Source organism: Dermochelys coriacea, chromosome 2 (assembly GCF_009764565.3).
Source record: "Dermochelys coriacea isolate rDerCor1 chromosome 2, rDerCor1.pri.v4, whole genome shotgun sequence".
Taxonomy (NCBI): domain Eukaryota; kingdom Metazoa; phylum Chordata; order Testudines; family Dermochelyidae; genus Dermochelys; species Dermochelys coriacea.
The window spans coordinates 91,552,882-91,576,814 of NC_050069.1; the positions used below are offsets into that span (position 1 = coordinate 91,552,882).

General features: G+C 35.7%; 1 protein-coding gene across 1 annotated transcript in view; it reads right to left on the reverse strand.

Moving 5' to 3' along the window:
* PIEZO2 (piezo type mechanosensitive ion channel component 2) overlaps nt 1-23,933 on the reverse strand; it is a 448,530-nt gene that overhangs the window by 119,864 nt on the left and 304,733 nt on the right. The window contains exons 8-13 of the mRNA XM_043508112.1: nt 14,446-14,608; nt 9,605-9,724; nt 6,408-6,446; nt 4,754-4,892; nt 2,992-3,134; nt 683-919 (exon numbers count right to left, since the gene is read on the reverse strand). Of these exons, the coding sequence (XP_043364047.1) occupies nt 683-919; nt 2,992-3,134; nt 4,754-4,892; nt 6,408-6,446; nt 9,605-9,724; nt 14,446-14,608 (841 nt within the window). The remainder of the gene's footprint in view (nt 1-682; nt 920-2,991; nt 3,135-4,753; nt 4,893-6,407; nt 6,447-9,604; nt 9,725-14,445; nt 14,609-23,933) is intronic.

Sequence of the window (23,933 nt, forward strand, 5' to 3'; positions counted from 1 at the left end):
GACAGCATGTCATGGGCTGTGAGAGGTGAGGTGATAAAGTGTTGCCACACACAAATTCTGCCAACAAAATAACTAAAAATGGAAGGGAGAAAGGAGGGAACAACCACTGTATTGAGGTCTGCTACATTAGTCTTCATTCAAAAAAAAGAGAAGGGAATGGAAATCTTTTATTTAAGTACAACTACAGCACTGAGTTTTCATCTGTACTGGCTGATGCTAATGACAAAGCAGAAATGCACTTATAAAAATGTGTAATTTGTATATGTATATTGTTTATGTATAGGATGTGTGTGTATGTGTAAGTACAAGCAGGTTTCATCAAACAAAAGCTGCCTTATAATTCTATTTAATTTATCTCGTATTTAACAAATCCAAGTACATATTTTTTCTCTTCCCTTTCCTTCTGTTTTTACAGGGCCAAATACTAATGCTATTTTCTCCTTGGTGAGAACTATTTTATAAAATTATCTAAATTTGAAACATTCATTATAGTATTTAATTTACCGGCAAGAAGGAATTTTGTGCTATTGTATTTTTAACCACTCATCCTGTTCTGTAAGTCCCATGCTGAACAGGATTATTCATTGTATTAAACACCAAAGGACCTGAAATTTTTACTGATGGCTAGTGTATATTGTTTAGTTCTTTAAACTACAGATGTTTGTAAGCAAACTACACTTACCTTTGATGCTAATTCCCCAGGATCCTTCTTTTCTAAAAATCCTGAAACTTTAGGAAGCTCGTCATTATTTAGGTCAATACTCCATATATATTGTAATGTTAACAGCAAATTTCCATAAACAACCATGAAAGGTGAACTGATCATAGCATATTTCCTTCGGTCACGAATCATCCAAAGTGTGCAGGACCAGATCAATAACACAAAAGTCAACCAACTGTGATAAGTGATACTCCAAGCCTTGGGAGGAAGGGGATGGGAGAGAGAGACAAAAATGTTCATAGATTCACTTAGTTAAGTATTACTGCGTACAGTCAGTAAAACTTTACAGCACTGCCCAACCTGACACACATTGTCTAGGATATGTTTTCATATTTCATTATTTGTATGTAGATTTAGCCATGTGACTCCCATTTACGTTAATGAGAATTGGGTCACTGACAGCTACAGTAGATCCTCTGGACTACATGCTGTAAACAGATTCCTAGGAAATTCACAGTTTAGATAAAAAAAATTTTGCCTGGTACTTTTGCGTCTTGGTACTTCAGTAGAAGTGTTAGTTTAGGTCTCCCAGAGTTCAGCAGTGACTATAAAGCATGCTTTAGATTTCACTCTCTGTTGTACTCTAGATATTAGAGATGGAGTAGACTTAGACTGACCTAGCCTAACCCAACCCAGTGTAGCATTGTTTCTTACAGTATATTCAAATGCTCTGCTCATTTTACAGGTATCAAACTGGTTACTTAAAACTGTTCTGGACAAAACACTGTATTATAGTACAGGGGGAAGTGTATTTTTATTAAACACTGTTATAGATTTTGGACTAGATTCTGGTATTGGCAATGCACCAGTATAAATCTAGAGCAACTTAGCTGAAGTCAATGGAGTCTTAATTTCTTTTTTTGTTTAGACAGAAAAGCATGAAATATGAAGAATATTTTAATCAAGGCTGGATTAGTCCTGAACTGATAAAGTGTCCATTATAGCCTCTGAGAATTGTGCATATGCTATTCTTCCATTAAGATACACAACTGTAACACAGACAATGGTCACATTTGGGCATGGTATAAGTGGAATAGCAACTGAATTTGGTTCACAACACTTAGAACAAAGATCCTTCGGAGCTGATATTATCTCAATTTAAGACTAGAAGAAAGCTCAGAACAATACAGCTCCATCACTGATTTGAACACTGAATGGAATTTAAAGTAATTAAAGCACATGTGCAGCAGTCACTTCAAAAAAATGAATATACCACAGCAAGAAAGTAACTACTTACTAACATCTCAAAAAGCACCATATTCAATCCAGATTGTGCACAAAGAATCTGCTATGTTTTGTTTATCTCCAGAGACTTTTCATGCTAAGGGACAGCAAACAAAAGTCCGAAAACCAAACCAAAAAAATCTATTTTCTTTTGCTGTATGCAAACAAAAAGTGGCCAAACTATTTTTTAAAAAAAATTTAAGGCAAGATTGGGCCAAGAAACTTTATGGTAAATTGCATCCCAGTTGAAACCTTTTCAAAATAGTAAAACCAGACCTTGGAAGTGCTGACAGAGAACTATCTATCACGCTGTGAACTTGCTACAGTATAATCCGAGGCTAATTTGCACAAAATGACCCTATCTTTTAAGGGATAGGCAGTGTAATTTCAAAAAAAAGAAAATTAATGACAAAAAAAATTGTTGGCACAAAATTGTATTTTCCTAGATGTCTTCCCTGTGTAGATGAAGAAAATCAAGGTTTATTTTCATACAGAGTTTGAAGATTTATCGATTCAATATGAAGTAGAAATGGCAAGTTTAGATTTACTGTATGACTATGAAGTGCTTTACTTTTACAGACAATTTCTGATTTAAGTAAATGCATTAAAACCCACTAAAAACGCTTTTGAATCATCAGAAAAATTAGCATGTTGAGCATTTTCTGATCTGCCGCAAGCAACAAAATACTATGTAGTTTAAAGCTAGAATTTTAAGCCCCAATTCTGTAACGGAATCCCTGTGAGCAGAAACCTGTGCCCTACCCCATAAGGAGTTGATGGTAGGATCAAGGTATAATTTGAGGGGTAATGTTTTAATAAACCACATGCATCCAACGGATTCAAATCTCAGGTCCAGATTTTACAACGTTAAAGTAAACACCAATGAAAAATCAATATGACAAATTACCCTTCACCGAGACATTTGGAAGATAAATATATTTATGCTGTCAATAATGTGGCAGAAGCTCATTTCCAGAGTTAGATGACATCTATAATTAGATTATGTATAGTATCCCAACTCAATTATTTTTGTCTTTCTTACATACCATCATTGCAATCAGAGCACAAATGTAACTTTGTTTCATGATAAAATGGAAGACAGAGACCATGGCATGTATTTTAACACTTTCTTTTTTCTCCTGAATATCTTCCTCCTCTTCTTCTTCCTCATCTTCCTCTTCTTTCTTTTCTAAGTAGAAAAAGATTCTTATAGTGCAATTCAAATAAGTCTAATGGCAGCGCATGCACACACAGTTCAAAACCCTACAGTCTTTGCACAAACTGAGTACATTTTGGCGATCACGACATCCCCTAGCGATGAATTCCACAGGTTAATTGGACATTGTGTGAAAAAGTATTTTCTTTTGTTTGTATTAAATCCACTGCCTATTAATTTGAGTGACCCCTGGTTTTGGCATTGTAGGAAAAGGTAAATAACCCATCTCTATTCACTTTTTCCATATACCATTTATGATTTTATAGACCTCTATCATACCTTCCCTTAATCATCTCTCTTCTAAGATGAACATCCCTATTCTTTTTAGTCTCTTCTTGTATGGAAGCCGTTCCAGACCTTGGTTTGTCTTTGTCACCCTTCTCTGAACCTTTTCTATTCCCACTATATCCCTTTTCAGCTGGGGTCTCTAAAACTGGACACAATATTCAAGGTGTGGGTTTATCATGGATTTATATAGTGGCATTATGATATTTTCTGTCTTATTTTCTATCCCTTTCCTAATTAGTATTTTTTACCTCAGTTGGGCCTTCAACTGAAGTTTTCCAAGAACTATCTATGATGACTCCAAGGTCTTTTTCTTGAGTGATAACAGTTAGTTTAGAACCCAACATTATACATGTGGATTTGGGATTATTTTTTCCAATGCACATTATTTTGCCCTTATCAACACTGAATTTCATCTGCCAGTTGGTTGGCCAGTCACTCAGTTTTGTGAGCCCCCCTGTAATTCTTTGCAGTCAGCTTTGGACTTAACTATCTTGAATAATTTTGTGTCATCTACAAACTGTGCCACTTCCTGGTTCACTCTTTTTCCAGATCATTTATGGGTATGTTGAATAGGACTGGCCCCAGTACAATTCCCTTGGGGACCCCACTGTTTACCTCTCTCCATTCTGAAAACTGACCATTTATTCTTATCCTTTGTTTCATATCTTTTAACTAATTACTGATCCCTGAGAGGATCCGTATTATCCCATGCCAACTAAGTTTCCTTAAGAGCCTTTGGTGAGGGACCTTGTCAAATGCTTTCTGAAAATCCAAGTACATTGTATTGACTGGATCACCCGCATCCACATGCTTGCTGACTCTCTCAAAGAATTCAAATTGATTGGTGAGGCATGACTTCCCTTTATAAAAGCCATGTTGCCTCTCCCCCAACCAATTGTGTTCATCCACTTTTCTGATAATCTTGATCTTTACCAATTTGCCCAGTACTGAAGTTAGGCTTACTAACCTGTAATTGCCAAAATAATCCTCTAGAACCCTTTTAAAAATGAGTTTCATATTAGCTACTTGCCAGCCATCTGGTACTGATGCTTGTTTCAGCAATAGGTTATATACTACAGTTAGTAGTTCTGCAATTTCATATCTGAGTTCCTTCAGAACTCTTGGGTGAATACCATGTAGTTCTGAGACTTATTGCTGTTTAATTTATCAATTTGTTCTAATAGTTTCTTAAATCTTATGCCAAGCTGCTTAACAAAAAATGCACAAGGCAAAGAATTTAACTATAGAGTAAATAATAAAGTACCAAACATGCGGGTTTATTCCCATATAATTCATGTTACTACCTGACATGTCATCTGATGGCTCCCATTTGTACTGTGGGGTTGAGTACATATCAGCTTTGGCAGGGCCATTCTCCAAGTGAAGTGTGGGGTGTATGGTGTGATAATCTACAGGAGTCCCATTCACTGTTACGAGCAGGACCTGCCAAACGAGGATTGGAGAAAGGCATTCCTTTTAGAAAAGCTTCCGTGTGAGTGAAACTGCTACTTACTAACTTTCACTAGGTATTGTTTTTAAAATCTGAAATAAACTTAATGAAATCATTTCAGCAGGTTTCTCTATATACTAAACAATCACACATTACACATGATGTTAACACAATTGTCCTAACAATAAATTTTAGCAGACTGATTTATGCTAAAAAGAATTACACTGATTTCATTACAGTTTTTTTAACAAAACAGTAATAATAATGGTGATGGTGCTTTGCACTTCTACAGTAACTCCCATCAAAGAATCTCAAAGCTCTTTATAAACGTTACTTAATCCTCAAAGCATCACCGTGAGGTAGGCATTACACCTACTTTAAAGACATGCCAGTGGAGACACAGTTGTGCCTTCTGTTAGGTGTCATAGGCAATCTCTGGTCAAGCTATGAAAGAATCCTGATCTTCTGACTAGTTCTATTCCATAGCCATGAGTCCTATCCTTCTCTTTGAGGCAGTCTTGAGGCTGGATAGTTTTCAAGGTTAATTTTCTGTCTAATGGTTTCCAGTACCGATGAAGATGATGGGTACAAAAGATTTCCATTTTTAAATAGGTAGGGTGATCTGCATTTGTTACAATTAGTAAAATTAGGTGCGTTTGTTACAGTTGTTTATTACTCAATGTTTATGCTACTATTTGAACTTTCCTTTCTGCAACGTGTTGACTATTGTCCTTGTTTGGCAAGGGTTTCTAGCAGTTGACCAATGCAGATGAGCCAGTTTTACAGACCCAATCTCATTGCAAAATATATTTTGTGATTTCCTGATGCAGTAGATGTCACAAGGCCAGGGGGCCATATTCAGGTTTGGTTAAAGCTCTTTCCAGGCTGCATGGAGGAGGAGACCTGCAACTCCATTTGTTAGAGTATGGGAATGAAACAGAGCATTTCCCTCTTCAAAATCTGCTACGATTTCCTGACTTTGGGCTAATTAGTTTGTTGCCTGTTCAAATAAAGTTTTATACTTTCCACAATTTTAATATTCAACTCAGGTATGGGGTCATTTTTGCTGGACCTCAGCAATTCAACATGAACGCTTTAAAAACACATCACAAAGAAGGAAGTAAATCAAATTTTAGGGTCGCTTATGTTAGAAAAGCAGAGTTGCATGTTTTCTTTAAAATACAAGGAACTAAGGAAGATCTTTTGCTAGTTAATACAACCTCAAATATTCCAATGTCATGATTGATACTTAGTAAGTTTAAATAATCAAGATTTTGGATAATCAAAGGCGTTCTCAATGTAATTAACAGACAATGGGAAAATGATCCTGTTTTAGACAACAGGGAGGTTTGGATAATCAAGGCTGTAATATAATGGCTAGACTAATAAAAAGATGAGAACATTTTAAAATTTCATGTAAACTTGTCTCTGTAAGGCATATGGCATAATCCATATTTACACCATCGATACAAATACAAATAAATTGCAAAGACTGATAGTATACTAACATCAGATGGCTTGTATTCATCTTGAGTCATTGACAGAAGCTGTAAAAAGCAATGCAAGGACAGATTATTAATGAAGAAGCATAGCTCAAGCAGTAATAAGTTTAATAGATGCATGCATATTTGCTGACCCTCTCAACAGATCTGAATTAAGAAATTCAGTAAGAATTTTTAAAGAGTCAGCAGAATTGTATATTATGCCCAATAAAACATTTTAGCATAATTATTGGCATAACTTTATTTTTAAGTGTCTTAATTCCAAATCACAACTGAAAATGTTATATTGAAATTATATGTGATGGCCATGGGAATTCATCAATATGTTATTACAGTTAGTATGAAATGACTTTCTAATGAGACATTTACAATTAAGGTTTTTTAAAATGATCATTAGAATTTCTATAAGTATAAAATCACTGTCAACAGAATTATTACACTAGGATACAAATGTTATACCTACATTTCAAAGTATTAATATCATTTAAATTACTGGAAGAGAGCACTACATTTTCGTCAATGGCATCTAATTACTGCCCTGCATCATTCAGCAAAAATTATTTATATAATATGAAGCAGTAGATGGAGATATAAAGATCATCAAAACACACTCTAGTAATTTCTATTTGTTGGAAATTTGATAGATAATAATTACATAGGGTTAAAGGCTGCAATCTTTTCTCAGGCAAAGCTCATGATTGAAATCAATGGGAATTTTGCCTGAGAAAGGACTGTAAGATGTGACTCATAGAAGAAGAAAATATTGTAACTACAGTATTTTGAAATTTGTTAAGAATACACAAACTCATCTTCCTGCATCATATTGGCTTTGCCAAGATTACATTTATTTCCCCATGGTATTTCTCCCCCCCACCCCATCCCCCACTGTTCCTCTGATATTCTTGTTAACTGCTGGAATTAGCCTACCTTGCTTGTCACCATGAAAGGTTTTCCTCCTTTCCCCCCCCTGCTGCTGTGATGGCTTATCTTAAGTGATCACTCTCCTTACAGTGTGTATGATAAACCCATTGTTTCATGTTCTCTGTGTGTGTGTATATAAATCTCTCCTCTGTTTTTTCCATCAAATGCATCCGATGAAGTGAGCTGTAGCTCACGAAAGCTTATGCTCTAATAAATTTGTTAGTCTCTAAGGTGCCACAAGTACTCCTTTTCTTTTTGCGAATACAGACTAACACGGCTGCTACTCTGAAACTTATAGAAAATGTATTTTTTAGACAAGAAGACACATTTCTTTACAAGTAATCAGTACCACATGTAGTGAAACCGAGAATACAGTGGAAGGTTTTCGTTTGGTTGGTTCTTGGTTCTTTTTTTAAAAGAAAGCAAGCTTTTGGACCCATTTTTTCAGTTTTTATTTATGAAAGTGGCCCTCTTGAGTTAGGCTGATAGGGTTGGGCCCTTGCTCTGTGACATGAAAGCAGTATGTGGAGCACAATAACCCCACCACATTAATCAGCTTTTACTGTCTTAGACTTTTAAGTCTACATGAAACTTTGTAGAGAACCATGGCCTTACAATAGGACATAGCAAAGTCTACAACTGTATTATAGGATTATATATATTTTATAGTTTTTATAATAAACAATTATGACTGGGGCAGTCCCTTTCTGTACTCCAAACCATTAGTGCGTCTCTTGGGTAATAGATCCTTCAACAAATTCAATGCTATCTATTCTAGTTCCTTCTATTCCTATGTGTGTGAATGTCTCTATCACCTGTTGTCCACATATTACACTCCACTTCTGCTGAAACCCTCATCCATGCCTTCAGCTCCTCTCACCTAGTGCACCTCCTTTCAATGGCTTCCCCAGCCCCCAGCTTTCTAGAATCCAGTGAGTTTAGAATACTACCCCTCTTTAAAAATATGCAAACATTTTCAAATAACTCCACTTGGTCGGTTTCATTTCAGGATCTGGTTCAAAACTTTCTTTCTTGTTTATAAAATCCTGCATAGAATTGTTCCTATCTAGAAGACTTTGTCCTCCTGTTCTCCCCTCTTTATTCCTTCCCCTCATTGAACACATGCTTCATCTCGCCCTCAACATCTCAGGACTGTCAACTTAAGAGTCTTTTTCTCTGCAGCTCCTGTACTCTGGAACTGAACTGTATCTCTACACTTCATTTGTTATTTAAATGTTCTTTCCCGCTGTCATCATTTTACTTTGTAAATGTACACTACCACAACTCTGCAAAGCATTCTGGAATACAAATTGTCTGAAAGTTGTGATACCATATATATCATTTCATCTTTTAACTGCCTTTGTTGGCTTGTGTTATCACCATTCCAGATCAAACAGTATGAAGTTGGAGATACTTTCAACGTATGTCTTCACTGGCTTTTCTAATAGCAGCTGAGCATATAGGAGTACTAAAGTTACTACTGCAACTATTGGATATGGGAATATAGCAATCTGTCTGTTGTTATAGTTCAGTGTCCAGTTCACTCAGAGCAGTTTTTCTTATTACACTACTACTACTATACTGTTATTACTTCCATTTATTGTTACTTCCATCACAGTACTTGTGGGGATTGGATATGCTAATTTAAGGCTCACCCTAATATTTTTGGAGTCAAAATCTGGAGACAGCTAGCCATATGAGAATTCCCCTAGTGGGCAAGGAGAAGGGGACTCCTTGGTGCCGGGAAGCTGGTAGAGTTGGCTCCTACACCAACTACCCTCCCCACCCTAGCATAGGGGTGTACAGGGAAGAAAAGGAACATGTTGGTGGCAGGCTGGGTTGTGTTGCGGGAGGGTGATGGCAGCTTTGCCTCACTATTTAGGGACCCTAGTCAGCTGTCATTAGATAGATCAGCCTTTATTGCAAGTATCTGGCTCCCTGACAGCCCTCCCTGCTCTTCTGTCCATAGAGCCACCCAGGGAAGGAAAGACTCTAATCCTGGATCTTTTTTTTTTGGAAGCTGGAAACACAGGAAACATTCTGCTTTCACTTCCTTGCACCGTCCCTTGTTTTTCTTCTTCTAAGTTTTACAGAATAACAACATTCCTTTCCCTACCTCAAAATTTTGGTGTCATGCCAATTACATAATCACTCACACATTTTTACTTTGAACTTACACCACTATGTCCCCAAATAGTAATACATTACTTTACAAAGCTACAATAAAATGAACTGCATGTTTGAAACATTTTGATGTAGGGAACCCTTCCCCCAGGTCTTACTTTTCTCTCATCAGTTGTGTAGTGGCTTGCATACCACAAACTTCGCCTCCTTGAGGATGGGTTGCAGTCTGTTTCTTTGTCTTCTTCGCTGATACCAGATTTCTCTTCATCATCGATTTCCTAAACAATGGGAATGGCAAGGATAGTTGTAATTCTTAAACAGTGATTTTCTAAGAGTAACACTATGGTACCTAGATGCTGTTCTTCCTCTAAATTATATGCCTTGAAATATTGTCTAGTGTTTAATGTACTGTATCTATGATGGATGCGTTTTATTAGTATAACATTTTCAGAAAATGATGACAGAGCTATTCTATAATTACTAAACCCATCAATATCAAGATGTTTCCTGATTCCTACAGGATACCATAAGTAACCAGACTTCCACATCCTGCTTTATAGTATAAACCAAACCATAAAGTATAATACAGATATGTAATCATTTTAAAGCTAGATTTACTGAAATTAAAACTCTCTGCTGCTTGTCTATTTGAATGTGGGAACAGCATTGTCTTGCTATATTGAGCAGTAAATTAAATGAAAAAAATATTTTCTGGGCATAAGCAATACATATTCAAAGACTACAGAATAACACACTAATCCTGTTCCTGATATATGGTAACACAGTAAATGGATCAGAACAGTGAACAGATTCAGAACATCTAGAAACCACACCTTGGACAACTATGGAATCACATGCCCAATGGGAAGTTTCTTCCAATCCCCTACCTCTTAGTGGTTAGGTTTTAATCTCACCATGAATAGAAAAATTAAGGATTTTTAGGATAGAGTGTACATGCTGTAAAGTGAGTTATCCTGTCAGGAAAAGCACTCTATTAATAAGTATTTGAGTCTAACAAACAGGAAGCATTAGAGTCTGATTCTGCAATGCTGGAGCAATAACATTATAGTTACTTTAAATCATACTTCATCTCTATGTAATATCTATCAGCCCTGGCTAAACAGCAGGCAGTTTAGAGAGTTGATTACACACAAGTATTAAGCCAAATTCTGATGTTATTTATACTACTGTAAGGCCCCAATTCTGAAAACCAATCCCTATTTAACAAAGCATTTAAGCACATGCTTAACTTCAAACACACGCTAAGGTCCTTAATGGAAGTTAAACATATGTTCAAGTGCTTTACTAAATTGCAACCAAAATCCAGAGTATCTACTGACTTCTATGGTGTTGCTCAGGATTTATACTGATGTAAATTAGAACAGATTTTGATCTAGTCAAGTAATTTTCATATTTTTTTCACTTTCAGTGGTCTGGCTCAACAGGATGAAAAATGATGATTTATTTGGGGATTGGTCCTGCTTTGAGCAGGGGGTTGGACTATATGACCCCTGAGGTCCCTTCCAACCTCGATATTCTATGATTCTATGATTTTTTTCTTCCCATTTTATTCTATTTAGTAGACACATTTTATTTCATTATTTCAAATGAAGCCTGAATTAAATTGGCTTTTGATTTACTCCCCACCTCCCCCCCTTTTTTTTTTTTTTAAATAAAGAGGACAGTATCATAACCATTGTCCACTCAGCTCTGGGAACGTTTGTCAGTTTATTTGAGCTCCATCTGCTGACTCTGTTCAAAAAGCAAAGCAAAAAATTTTACTTTTGTCGACTTCCTCAGGCCAAGATTTTCAAAACCAAGATTCTAAAGTAGGGCTTTAATAGGGGTTGTGAGGTTCTCAGCCCTTCTATATCAGCCCTCTTATTCTGAAGTCACAAAAGCTTATGCTCAAATAAATTTGTTAGTCTCTTAGGTGCCACAAGTACTCCTTTTCTTTTTGTGAATACAGACTAACATGGCTGCTATTCTGAAACCATGAAATAGAGCTGAGATTACAAATCTGCCCATGGCAGTAAGGTGTCTAAATAATCTAGGTGGATTTGCAAGCCTGTAAGCCTCATATTAAGCCACTCTGCAAGCCTCATATTAAGCTCCTCTTTTTAAAAAGCTCAGCCTAAATAAGCAGTAGTTTTTATTTTTACTTCTCAAAAGCATAGCAGCACATTTCACACATGTATGTATATTTATATTTAGAATCTAGAGGATATTCCAAACCAAATTTTAACAAATGTAAAATAAACTAATTATGAGGCTTAAATTTGCCATGCCACTTTCATGTATTGAAAGTTTTCATATAAAAGTGGCCCACAACGAAACATTTACCAGCAACATTTTGTTTGGCATTGATTTGACCACACAAACACTAAGTATACTGAGGTATTGAGATAATGATTTTAAGTTATATGAACTTCAGGTGACGGTGGGTGTGGGTGGGAAATGGTGTCTTGTTTAATCTATTTCAAGGATGAGGAGAAAGAGGTCAAGAAGAGCATTATCTAGCAGACAATCTCATAATTCTAGGCTGCCTTTGACTTGTCCAACACTTTCAGTTCTCCCACCATACAAGCAACTATGATGGTTGAGTGCACAGCTCCAGGAGAGTTTAAGAGTAGCACTAACAACGTTCTCCCAACCCCCACCATCCCCACCAGACTAACTCAAACAACATTGTAGAGGCCTGGTTCTCTTCTCACATGAGCTTCACAGTGAAGTTTTTCCTGATTTACATCAAAGTGAGCGAGTTGAAGAATCAGGCCCTAGATTTATATTTTAAATATTATCCAGTGAATAAACTGATTCCTGATATAACTTCACTGAAGTCACAAGAGATACATTGGCTCCTCTTGTTTTATTAAATTATTGCAGGACTCATGGGCCCAAACATGAGGTCCTTACTCAAGAAAACTTTCAAACAACTTTAATGGGAATTTTTCTGAGTAAGGACTGAGGGTTAAATTCACTTCTGCGCAGAAGTAGCACAATCATGCACTATTTAAAATCCCACTTATGCTCCTTTTTGAGTACTTTTTCTCACCCTGAAAACTCAGGACCCAAATGTGGGCATAATTCCTTGAGCATTTTTCTGAAGCTGCATCAATCAGAACAGGGAAACAGCATCTGCTCTTAGATTGACCCATTCAGCAAATTTATCATCTTTGCCTTCTGAACTTGGTTAATAATTTAGAGGAGGTACCATAAGTTAAAGATGAGATTCTCACTACTATGCTGCTTTGACATTGTTTCAGATTATAAAAACAGAAGACATAGGCAGCTCCAATAAAAGACAAGGACCAAATTCAGGTCTCCATTAAAGTAGCATAAATCCAAATTAACTCTAGTGACTGCAATGGAATTACAGTGGATTTAGACTGTAATCTAAATTACTGGTGTAACTGAGAACAGAATTTGGTCTAAAATCTTCTAAGACAAAACAAGTAAAAAGAAAAATCAATCCCTGATCCATGGCACAATCAAAGGTGAAAACCATCTATAGCAAAACAGTCTATAAAGCCGCGATGATTTAGAAACCAGAACATATCATTTTATAGACAGATGTTGTAATGGTGTATCTTCTTCATCAAAAAAGAAGTCAGAGTACAAAGACAGCATTTATCTTACCATGTTTTTTCATATTTTGATATTTTCCCTTTATAAGAGTTAACTTTTTCAGACAGACAACCAGTTTCCTATCCTCCTAAAAATGTCTGACTCTTAACAAAGAGTGAGGTAATAAAGGTGAGTGAGGTAATACAGGAATGAAGACATTAATATTCCACAAGGATGCAACTGAAATTTAGACTCTTTGCAGTTTTAGTGCTGCATACCTGTACTACTGTGTGCAGCATTACCAAACCCAGCTTCAAAAATTGTGAGTCAGGCCTCTACAAATCATACCATGTTTATAAATAATGAAATTTGGGCTCATTTTATTTTCCTTTTGTTTTCTGAGTCTTCAGGGTGCCTTTGTAGTCATGTTCCACACTTTTCTCCACAACCATAAGATCTAAGAACTTTACTTTTTTAAAAAAATAGAAGCTGAGATGTTCACATAATCACATGAATCCTGGACTTGGGGCTTTAAGAAAAACACCAAAAGTTGCTAGACTCATGACAAAATTGCAAGATTAGGCAAAATTATGTACGTCTTACAGTATCCTGCACCAGCTTGCAGCTGATATTTTGGTTTTTGGGCAACGAGCCCTTGAGGCTGCTTTTAAATTTTCACTCTTTATTGCCTTTGGTAAGAGGAAACTTTCAAGGATGTGTAAAGACCATGAAATACAGAGTAACTCCTGTGTGCTGCACTTATTGCTCATTTTGCTGTGACTTTATGGTGCTTTGCATTATGAGAAAAAAAACCAACCCTACCTACTGTAGACAATATTCACATAGACTTTCACAATTCAAAAGTAAGCTAAGGACTGATCTACACTAATGCTGTGAGAAGATCTAAGTTATGCTAATTCAGTTACGCAAATTATGTAACTGAAGTCGACATAACTTAGGTCGACTTACTTTGGTGTCTACACTGTGACATGAGACGATTTCCCATCAACACAGCTTCTGGCTCTCAGGGAGATGGAGTACGCAAATTGATATGAGAGCACTCTCCCATCAATTTAGTGTGTCTTTACCAGACCCACTAAACCAACACCATTGCATTGATCACAGCTGTGCCGATTTAGCAGGTAGTGTAGACATGACCCAAGTCTTTGATTCTGTAGCCTTTAATCACAGAAGTAGTCCCATTGACTTTACGAGGACATGTAAGAGCTGGAGGGACTTATCAGAATGAGTGTATTTAAGACAGCAGCTTGGACATGGCTGCCTCGCATAAAAAAAATTATTCTACTGTTTGCAAATGCCAGTAACAATCTGAGAATCTTACAGTCACTAGTGAGCATTAGAAAAATTCTACTCTGGCGGCTTCATTCTCTTCATAAAGTGGGAAGAAAAAATAAAGTGGGAAGAGCCTTACAATGGGCTCTTGTAGCCAAAGGCGAATAAGAGTTGCCAGGGTGTAGTACATCACCAGCAGTAATATGGGATTGGCATGGTGATACCAGACGAGGTCTTGGTTTGCTATGATCTTCCAGGTGCTTGAGCAGTTGGTTTTAATTACTGAAGTGACACCAAATAACCTGTTCAAAAAGAGTAAGAAAAAAATTTAGAGAACGAATATTGTATTTTAAAATGTTTTAAAAGTGAAATTAACAGATACATAATTATCTTTCTTAATTTTGTTTAATTTTTTCTACTTGTGAAACATTGACTTTAATACAGTTTGATCTGATTAAAATTTTATTTGCTTAAAGAGTCTTAACTGAAATGCAGGTCAAAGTCAACATTTTCATTTCCCAACATTTAGTGAGTACAAAACAGGAAGGGTTATTTAAATATCAAGACAGAAAATAAGGACATTATATCTTTGCACCTCTCTGTTCCAATGAAAAAACTACAGGGGACCTGACCCTTGTAGACTCAGGTCTGAAGAAAAGGAAAAAGAAAACTTCATGGCAAATCCGCACGTTACATCGTGTCAGCACTCTGCCACTCCCCTGGGTCCAACCTTTAACATTTAGTAAGTTATGATTCATAACAAATTAGTAAATAGTCCCACATCATCTTTGTCCAGGACGGAGTTGGAGAGTAACTCTTCTCAGTAATATCTACTGAGGCTTCAGAACTTGTAACAGCTAGGAGTTTTAATGCACTGTCCTAAAAACCTAGGCCTCAATCTCCCAATACTTATATACATGGGTAATTTTACACAAATGAATAGTCCATCTGAATTCAAAACTGATGGAAAGTGAAGCCACTCAAGAAACACATTTTATAGGGAGCACAAGAAAAGTTATTTGTGAAATTACTTATGAAAAACAACATAGGTGAAGTTTTCCAAAAAGAAAACATGAAACATCTCAAAGAAGGATTTTTAAAGTATTATTTTGCTTTGGCCTGGACCTCACAAAAATTTCTGGCAGGTAAGAATGGCTATTTGCAGATTGAAAATTATTTCAGACAAGAAAACTGCTGTATTTTCTACAATTAAAATTTAAAGCAAGATGCTAGAAATTTAACAAAATTGGTGAAAACTCCATAATTAATCTAATCTCTACAGTTTAAAATATTTTTGTAGAGTTCTAAAGCAGAGTTATTAAAGTCTTCACCATGGTTTATCACTATTTAACTAAAGATTAACTAAAGATGGCAGAGCTATGATTTCTTTGGAAGACTTAAGCAGGGATCTCTATTCACTTAAGTACACTGTATTTTTTAATGTCTAATTAGGCAATGCCAGATAATGACTTTCTGCAGGATTATTGCATACCTTACCTTCTGGCTTCAACCAACACAATAATTCCACAGAAATGTACTGCCTGATGTGTGTCTTTTTGAGGTTATGAAAGACAGAGAATTAAAAAGAGGAGAGTTCATACCTTTTCATTTACTAGGGATTAGCAATATGGGTGTAACAGCAATCAATCACTAGTAAGAAATCTCTAAGTCTGGTGTTCTAACACATTCTATTAAACAATTTCCTTAGTGGTCATTTCTCATTCTGATAGCTAACATGAGCCAGGGGCTCTAAACTTTAAGACATTTTACAGTTTTTGGGTGGATACCACTGCTTGGAAAAGTAAAAGAGAATTCTGCATACAAAATAAAATGCTGTAACTAGAGAGGAGCCTGAGCAGCCAGGTTTGGATATGAACCAGAATCAAACTTCCTCTGAGTTCAAGCACATTTGGACCTGGTGATTTGGTTCAGGTCTATTTAACTGCAAAATATGCTAAACTGTGTTATGTTAATATTTCTACTACCATAGTGGAACATCCTCTGTTGCCTTCTGCCCAGTCTCTCAACTAACTCGCATCTCCTCTCTTACTGATCAGATACATCCAGCTCCCACCATTCTATCTTTCTCCTTTATTTTATGCTACATTCTTCTCGTTACTATTTTAACATTTTATTTATAAGTACAGCATTGAATCACACCAACTCTGTTTCACAACTGTATCATTGTTTCAGGTCATGATCCACTCTCACTGAAGTCAATAGAAACCTTTAGTTTATACTAAAATCAGGAAAAGAAAAGATCTGTTACTTTAGATCATCTACTTTATCTCTCTGCCAGTGTAGAAATGATTCCTACAATATATATTCTACTGCTTTGTACAAAATCTACAGTAATTTTAAAGTTTCTAGATTTAAATCTTCATTTAACCTCCCTTGGAAAGCTGCTACACATTCTACATGGTTTTTCTATTCAGAAGATTTTCTTGACATTCAGCCTAAATATTCTTTGTTTTATTTTCATCCCCTCACTCCTAATTATTCCCACTTTGTACCACAGTAATTAATTCAAGTCTCTTCTAGCTGTTTATTCCCATCAAATACTTGTAGATCATTACAGTGTGCTCCACTTAGATGTCACATAGCTATTTAGCTCTTTTAACCTTCTCATAACTCAGTACCTCTAGATCCATCATTCTTTATCTTCTCTGAAGTCACCCCAATGTTTCAGCACTCTTCCAGTATGAAGGTACTCAACACAATATTCACTATGTGCCTGATCCAAAGTATACTCAAGTCAAATGGAAATATTTTCATTCATTTAATGGGCTTTGTACCAAGTCACAAATTGCCTTTCATGCAGCATTTGTGCCTGGCCATTAACTTCAGTTCGAATTGTGGGTGCACAGCATCACTCAAGATCAGACCCTAAAACCTTTTTGTTATTCAAAGCTTTTAAATACATAACAAATATTCTGGGATGACTTCCACAATACGAAGTTGCATGAGAAGTGATATATGACATACCATGCTGTGTTCTAGATATTTTGATGTCAGAAACATGTCACAAAATCAGCCCAACTGAGGATCAGCTATATTTTGAGCTTGGTTCTGACCTTAGTAGATGTATTTTCCAACATACATAACATATACAATGAGGAAATAAAATGCAAAACTTGAAAGGATCTAGCTTGTTCAGTCTGGACACTGAAAAAACATCTGGAGAAACCCATCTATTACTATATACTCTTTGCTTAAAAATCATATTTAGCTCCTTGATAAACAAATGATTTTCCAGGTACAAAACAGTGAGCCATCCCGTTTGTGCATAGAGGCAGAAGTTATGTTTTTCAAAGTACAATTTAGTATTCCAAAAACATATTTTATAGAAAACAGTGAATTCACAGAAAGGCAATGATCCAAGAAGTGTTTTAAATTATGAAGGCCAGGAGGAACTTTATTACTCTGCTGAGGAACATTAGGAAACAGCTCACTTAAAAATAGCTTTTAAAACAAAGGTAACAGGTGGTTGTCTCATTGCTGCTTTTCAAGCCCATCTTCCCAGCAAAAGCTTCCTACTGAATCTGTGAATTATCCAGTTGGTGGATGTACTCTGAACTTCCAAGACTCTAGTTGACAAATTTGCAAGCTGTAACTATGATAAATATTTAATAATAATTTAGCATCAAAATCACATTGACTTAGAGTGGAAATGTTGCTTTTAATTGAAAACCATGAAAAACTTACTTTCTCATGATGTTCTGAATTATGAAGTTGAAGTGTCACACAGATATTAGCTGCATTCAGCTCACAGCTAACACTTGTCCAATTTACAGCAGTTTATTGGTACTTTAAGATGTTATTAGTATCAGTGCTATGTTATGGTTTTAAGTATCCGCTGATTAATGGTTAAGCAAACTTAAATGGAAATTAAACATACATTATCCACAAGACTGCTGAACAAATTAATTATGATCAGCTAAAGCAATATATGCTACATACAGTTGTCATGAACTGGGACATTTTTCATTTTAGAAACAGATTCACAGGCCCAGATTCTGGTCATGTTGATGTTATTAGCATTTTATCCATTGATTTCAATGGGACCAGGACTTGCTCCATCAATTTTTAAGCCAGAAGGGCAATTATGATAATCTAATCTGACTCACTGTGTAAACCTAGTAATTCTTGCATCAAATCATAAATTGCGGTTGTATATATTAGAAAGACATGTAGTCTTGAGTTACAGATTCCAAGTGATGGGAAATCTATCACATCACTTGGTTGGCTTTTCTAATGGCTAATTACCTTTATTGTTAAAATTTTGCACTTCATTTCCAGTTTGTATTTGTCAAGCTGCAACTTCCAGTAATTGGATCTTGTTATACCTTTCTTGGTTAAAGAGTTTGCTACTATAAGATATCTTTTCCTTGTGTCAGTAATTATAAATGTAATCAAGTCATCTCAATCTTCTCTTTGATAAAGTAAATAGATTGAACTCCTTGAGTCTCTCTTTTTAAGTACTATTTTTTAGACCTCAAATTATTCTTGCAGCTCTACTCTGAACACTTCAACAACCTTTTTTCAAGTACAGACACCAGAACTGAATTCCAGTAATAGTCTCAGCAATGCCATATGCAGAGGAAATTCCACCTCCCTACTCCTACTCAATATTCCCTTGTTTCTACATCCAAGGATTACTGTAGCCTTTCACCCACAGCACCACAATGGAAGATTATGTACATTTGGTTATCTACTATAATAACCAAGTTCTTTTCAGAAGCACTGTTTTCCAGGTTCAGTCCTCTATCTTGTAAGTATACCCTAGATTCTTCCTATATACATAACCTCAGATTTTGCTGTATCAAAACAAATATTGTTTGCTCCCAGTTTACCAAGCAATTCCAGTCATGCTGTGTTTGTAGGTTTGGAAGGATTAGATTTTTATCAATGTTGATAAGTGTCAGTTTCTCTGTATACACACACAAAATATTTCCATCGAGAATAATGGAAATTTACAGCTATGAAAGTAAGAAAAATCCTTCTTGAGAAATGATTAGTGCTAGATTTAAGAATATTTACTTTGTATATTTTGACATGTGATGTTGACAATTTGTTTCAACAGCTATGAAGATTTAACTTTTTGAATCTCAACATCTTTTCTCATAAATAATTATTACCTGACCCCTCACAATTCCCCCCGTTAAAATTTAAATTGATAAAACTTCATACTTCACTGAACAACAGTGATATGAGTACCAACTGTTGTATTACATCCTTACCACGACACAAGATAAGGACTGCAAAAGGAAACTAGTTCCACTTAATTCTTCCATGTCATAAATAAAAAAATATATTGGCTAAAGAAGCCAGTGTGTATCATTATCAAACATTAAATGAATGCATTGTTGTTACATTATTAGATCTGTCATTGCAAGTTTTTCATATATGACAAAGCAAAACAAAAATCCTTCTTTGGCAGTGAAGCTTTTCTTTATTAATGAAACGTTGTTTTTTAAAATGTACCACACTTCTAATTTCAGATTTTACATTTTAGAAATAACTGAGTATGTGACTTCATTACTGAAGTTCTCACTTAATCTGACTCCTATTTCTGGTGTTTAAGGTCAGGGAACAATAGGATATAAAAATGCTGGTTTTGACCACTTAATGCCAGAAACAGCCATTTTACATTAAAGGGTTAGGAACAGTCATTAAGTAATTAAGACAACTAAAAGCCACATGTTTACTGTAGAAAGCCTGCAAGTGAAAAACTAACAAGGTCATAGGGATTTAGATCCTGATTCACTAGATGGAAGTAAAATACACAGCAGTTTTTCTCATGAGCATAGACTAACGTGCAGCAATGTGCACTCCACACTTTATTCAGGTAATTACACATAAAAAATTCATTCAGTGCTTTGGATCAAAGAGGACATCAAATGATTCATAATGGCAGGAAAATGTCTCTTATGTACTATTGATTATGCTTCTTCTGAAGGGGCTTAGAGTGCAACTGATTCTCAGGCTGGCTAGAGTTCTTATGAGCCTCTCAATGGCCTAATCACAAATACTCATAAGCTCAACACACTGTTTTGTTTTTGGTTCTCATGTATTCTTGCTGGACCTCAAAATCTGGTGATTGAGAAATGACGGTTTTTGTCCCATTCTAATTGCATCTGTTGGCAGATTTATAAAAGCTAAACCTGTTTCCAGTATTGTCAAAATTCTCTCTGAACACCTGCCATAGATCATTCAGGTCAGACACACAACCTCAAGCAAACAACATGTGTACATATATGTTAACGTATAATAGTCTTGTAGTGTTCTACCCCATTCAGAGATGATAAAGTGAAGAGATGGAATACTTTACATCCTAACAGCTATTGAAATGCTAGAGAGGTTTTGTTTTGGTAAATGCAGAAAGAAAGAAAAGGATCTAAATGGTTCTCTGAACACAGCTGAGACTTACTTTTTTTTCCAAGCTGTCAGGGCCAAAAAAAAACAAACAGAGATTAAAACCAACCAGCCAATTCCCACCCACCCCAACCCCCAAAAATCTGTACAGCTATTGCATGCAATGTTACCTCATCTGGCAGAAGCCAGAAGCCGCTGCTTCCGTAGGATATAAAGACAAAAGGAAGTATAAATTCCCAGAACAAATGTGATTGTGTTATCTTTTGAGCTGGGGAAATGATAATAAAAAGCTTCACCATTATAATTTATAAGGAAAGAAACAATATTTGTAGAGGGAGCAGAAGCTCTTGGGCCCTCACTACAGGGGAATTTTTGTAACCAGTATAACATAAGTAACAATGCTGTCCAATTTTAGAGACAATAATGCAAAATGCTTTCACATGGTGCTGGCTCTCCTTCTTGTTTCCAGTTGCTACATTGCAGTCAAATAAATTAAAATACACTATTAAATGTTTTTCTAACATTACTTTTTTATACACCACCTTCTCAGATATTCTGTACGCTGTGGGGCCATATCCCCATGCTCTGTTATGTGGCTGCAACTCCTATTAATTTTAGTGGACAGTTATTCCATTAGAACTAAGAGTACGTGGAAATAATGGGCCCATCCCTGCAATTGGCTCTTCAATGGGCTACACATGGACCCAGAGGTCTCCCTGCAAGGATGATGTCTTTTTCCTTTCTTTCTCATGTAACTAGTACCGCTATCTGGTAATGTATGTTACAAAGTATGATCAATGCAGCATCATAGCATAATAGTGTAAAATGAAAATGTAATTAGGGATTGGAAAACTCAAATTGCAGCTTTGCAGAACATTTAGAAATTTATTGAATAAAGACATTTTCCCATCAAAAGCCTTCATATCACACAAAAGGATTTTTTAAATAAAGATTTCTCTCTCATCTTTAGAGCTTAATTTTTATGCTAAAATATTCCTGTTACTGCTAATACAAAATGTTAACACTTAAATCACGCAACAATATTAATGCTAGGTCCGTATTATAAAGGTAATTTGATCTGAATGGAGAGAATCCCTGATTATTCACACTCGACCTGCTCTCCTCTAGCATAAAAGGTTTACAATAGATGTACAAAAAGTGAAAAATGAGTATGGGTAAGTCTATTACAATGTAAAATGCTGACGCAAAATGGGAGATGATCAGAGAACAGGACAGAGAAAAGATCAAAGTTTTATACTGCTGAAGCAAAGCTTTATAGCAAATTCCTCTAGGATCAGCATTTCCTCTTTATTTACTTTTTTTTATTACAGAAACCTTTTGCAGTGCCTGATGCTTATAAAGTCACTATTTAAAATAACAGCAAGATTAACAGAGGCTTTATTTAAAGTAGTGTAATGCAAATTAAAAGAAAACCCTAGTCCCCCAGACTAAGATACAGTACTAGAACATAATGCAACTTTCCTCCTTGCTCAATATTTAGTATAAATTGAGGGGATTTTTTCCACTCTGTTTGAGCCCAAAATATAGTTATCCTAACAAAAGGGAGGTTAGCAAAACCTGAAATGAATATAAGTAACAGATTTCTTTTTAATTTCTTTGGAAACACAAACATAGTCCAAACATGAATATTTTTAGAAATGTTGGAAAAATTTACATCAGCTGATTTAAAAATCAGCTGAACATGAAAAAAAATGATTTTTCATGCTTTACAAAAATTGTTCAGCTACTTTTCCTTGAGTCTTTTAAAATGGTGTCATCTTTTTTAAACTGCAGACTTGACTTTGATTTAGCCCTCAGTGATGAATGTGAGCTTTGTCAAATCAGAAATTGGCTGGAATAAAAAATGCATCTGGAAATAAAGCAATTGCATAATAAAGAACAAATACCATTATTACGTATCCTTTTCCTCAACAATGCCAGTAGCCCTTACTCACACAAGCTGTCCCACTGATTTCAGAGAGACTAACAGGAGTGACTGAAGGCTACTCACATGAGTAATGGTTTGTAAAATCAGATCTTTAAAAAGTGCTCCAAGTTCTGTTATCCAGATAAACACACACACAAACATATATCACTCGATACATTACACAGTAAAATAAATACATACTTTTGAAAAGAACCCAGCAGGTCTGACAGCCTCTCCAGACTTTATCTCTACCCCAGAAGTTTATTATAAATTGTACATATACTATAGGATGTAGCACACTTTGGGGCACAAACCTCCAAAGTACACTAAATTTTAATTGACCTACATTTTAAAAGACACACCGGAGGATGGGGACTAAAGAATAGGAAAAGGTGGCCAGAGTATGTTGAGGGTCCAGAAGGATTAGGGTTAAGATGATCAAGTCAACTGTTACTAGTGAAAAAATTGGCATTTCTTTTGCCAACCCAAATTTCCTTGAAGATTCCACAAACACTTATCTTCACCAAGGGCTTGATCCTGTAAGTCTCCTCTTCACACAGCTCAATGGAAGTCCCAAGTACAGAGGGCTTGCAGAATCTGACAGGGTTGAAGCTTTTAAATTAGGCTGGTTTTGAGTGATGCAAAAATGTTCAAAACATCTGTGATAACCAAGTTTATAACATGTGAAAAAAACCCTTTTATTCATACTTGGATAATTCAAAATTGGCTTAATGGAATTTTTGCCATGCTTACAATAATTCATTGTTTGCTCATAATTCTTCTCAACCCAATTTTAGCTTAAGGAGTTTTTTTTTTTAAAGTATCTGACTTAGAATGAAAGTGCCTTCCCTCAGCCATAACTACAGTGTTGCTATCACAACACTACAATATACACATTGAGCGTGAGGCTTGATGGTTAAGCAGATCATTGTAACTTTTGTTTGAATGTCATCATGTTTCTATAGCTCTTTAGCAGATGTCTGTTTGTACTTTTTTCTACCAAGACCTGGTTTCCATAGCTCCAACTGGATCAAAGTTTTGCTGGCAACGACAAAACCAGTACTAATATATTCCCCACCCTCTTCTTTTAGCCAATGACTTTTCCTTTAAAGGAAAACTAATCTCAAATACAGAGCTGTTACATGTGAAACCTCATGAAAAAATACAGAATTTAAACCTTGTGGGCAAATATCATCTAAGTAATGTAAGTAAAGAGAGAAATTATGAGCCATTAATCCAGGGATAAATGCATAAAAGAAAGGGTTACACCCTGAGGACTGAGATTTATATAAAGTTAGCAAAAACTTTATTTAACTAAAACATGG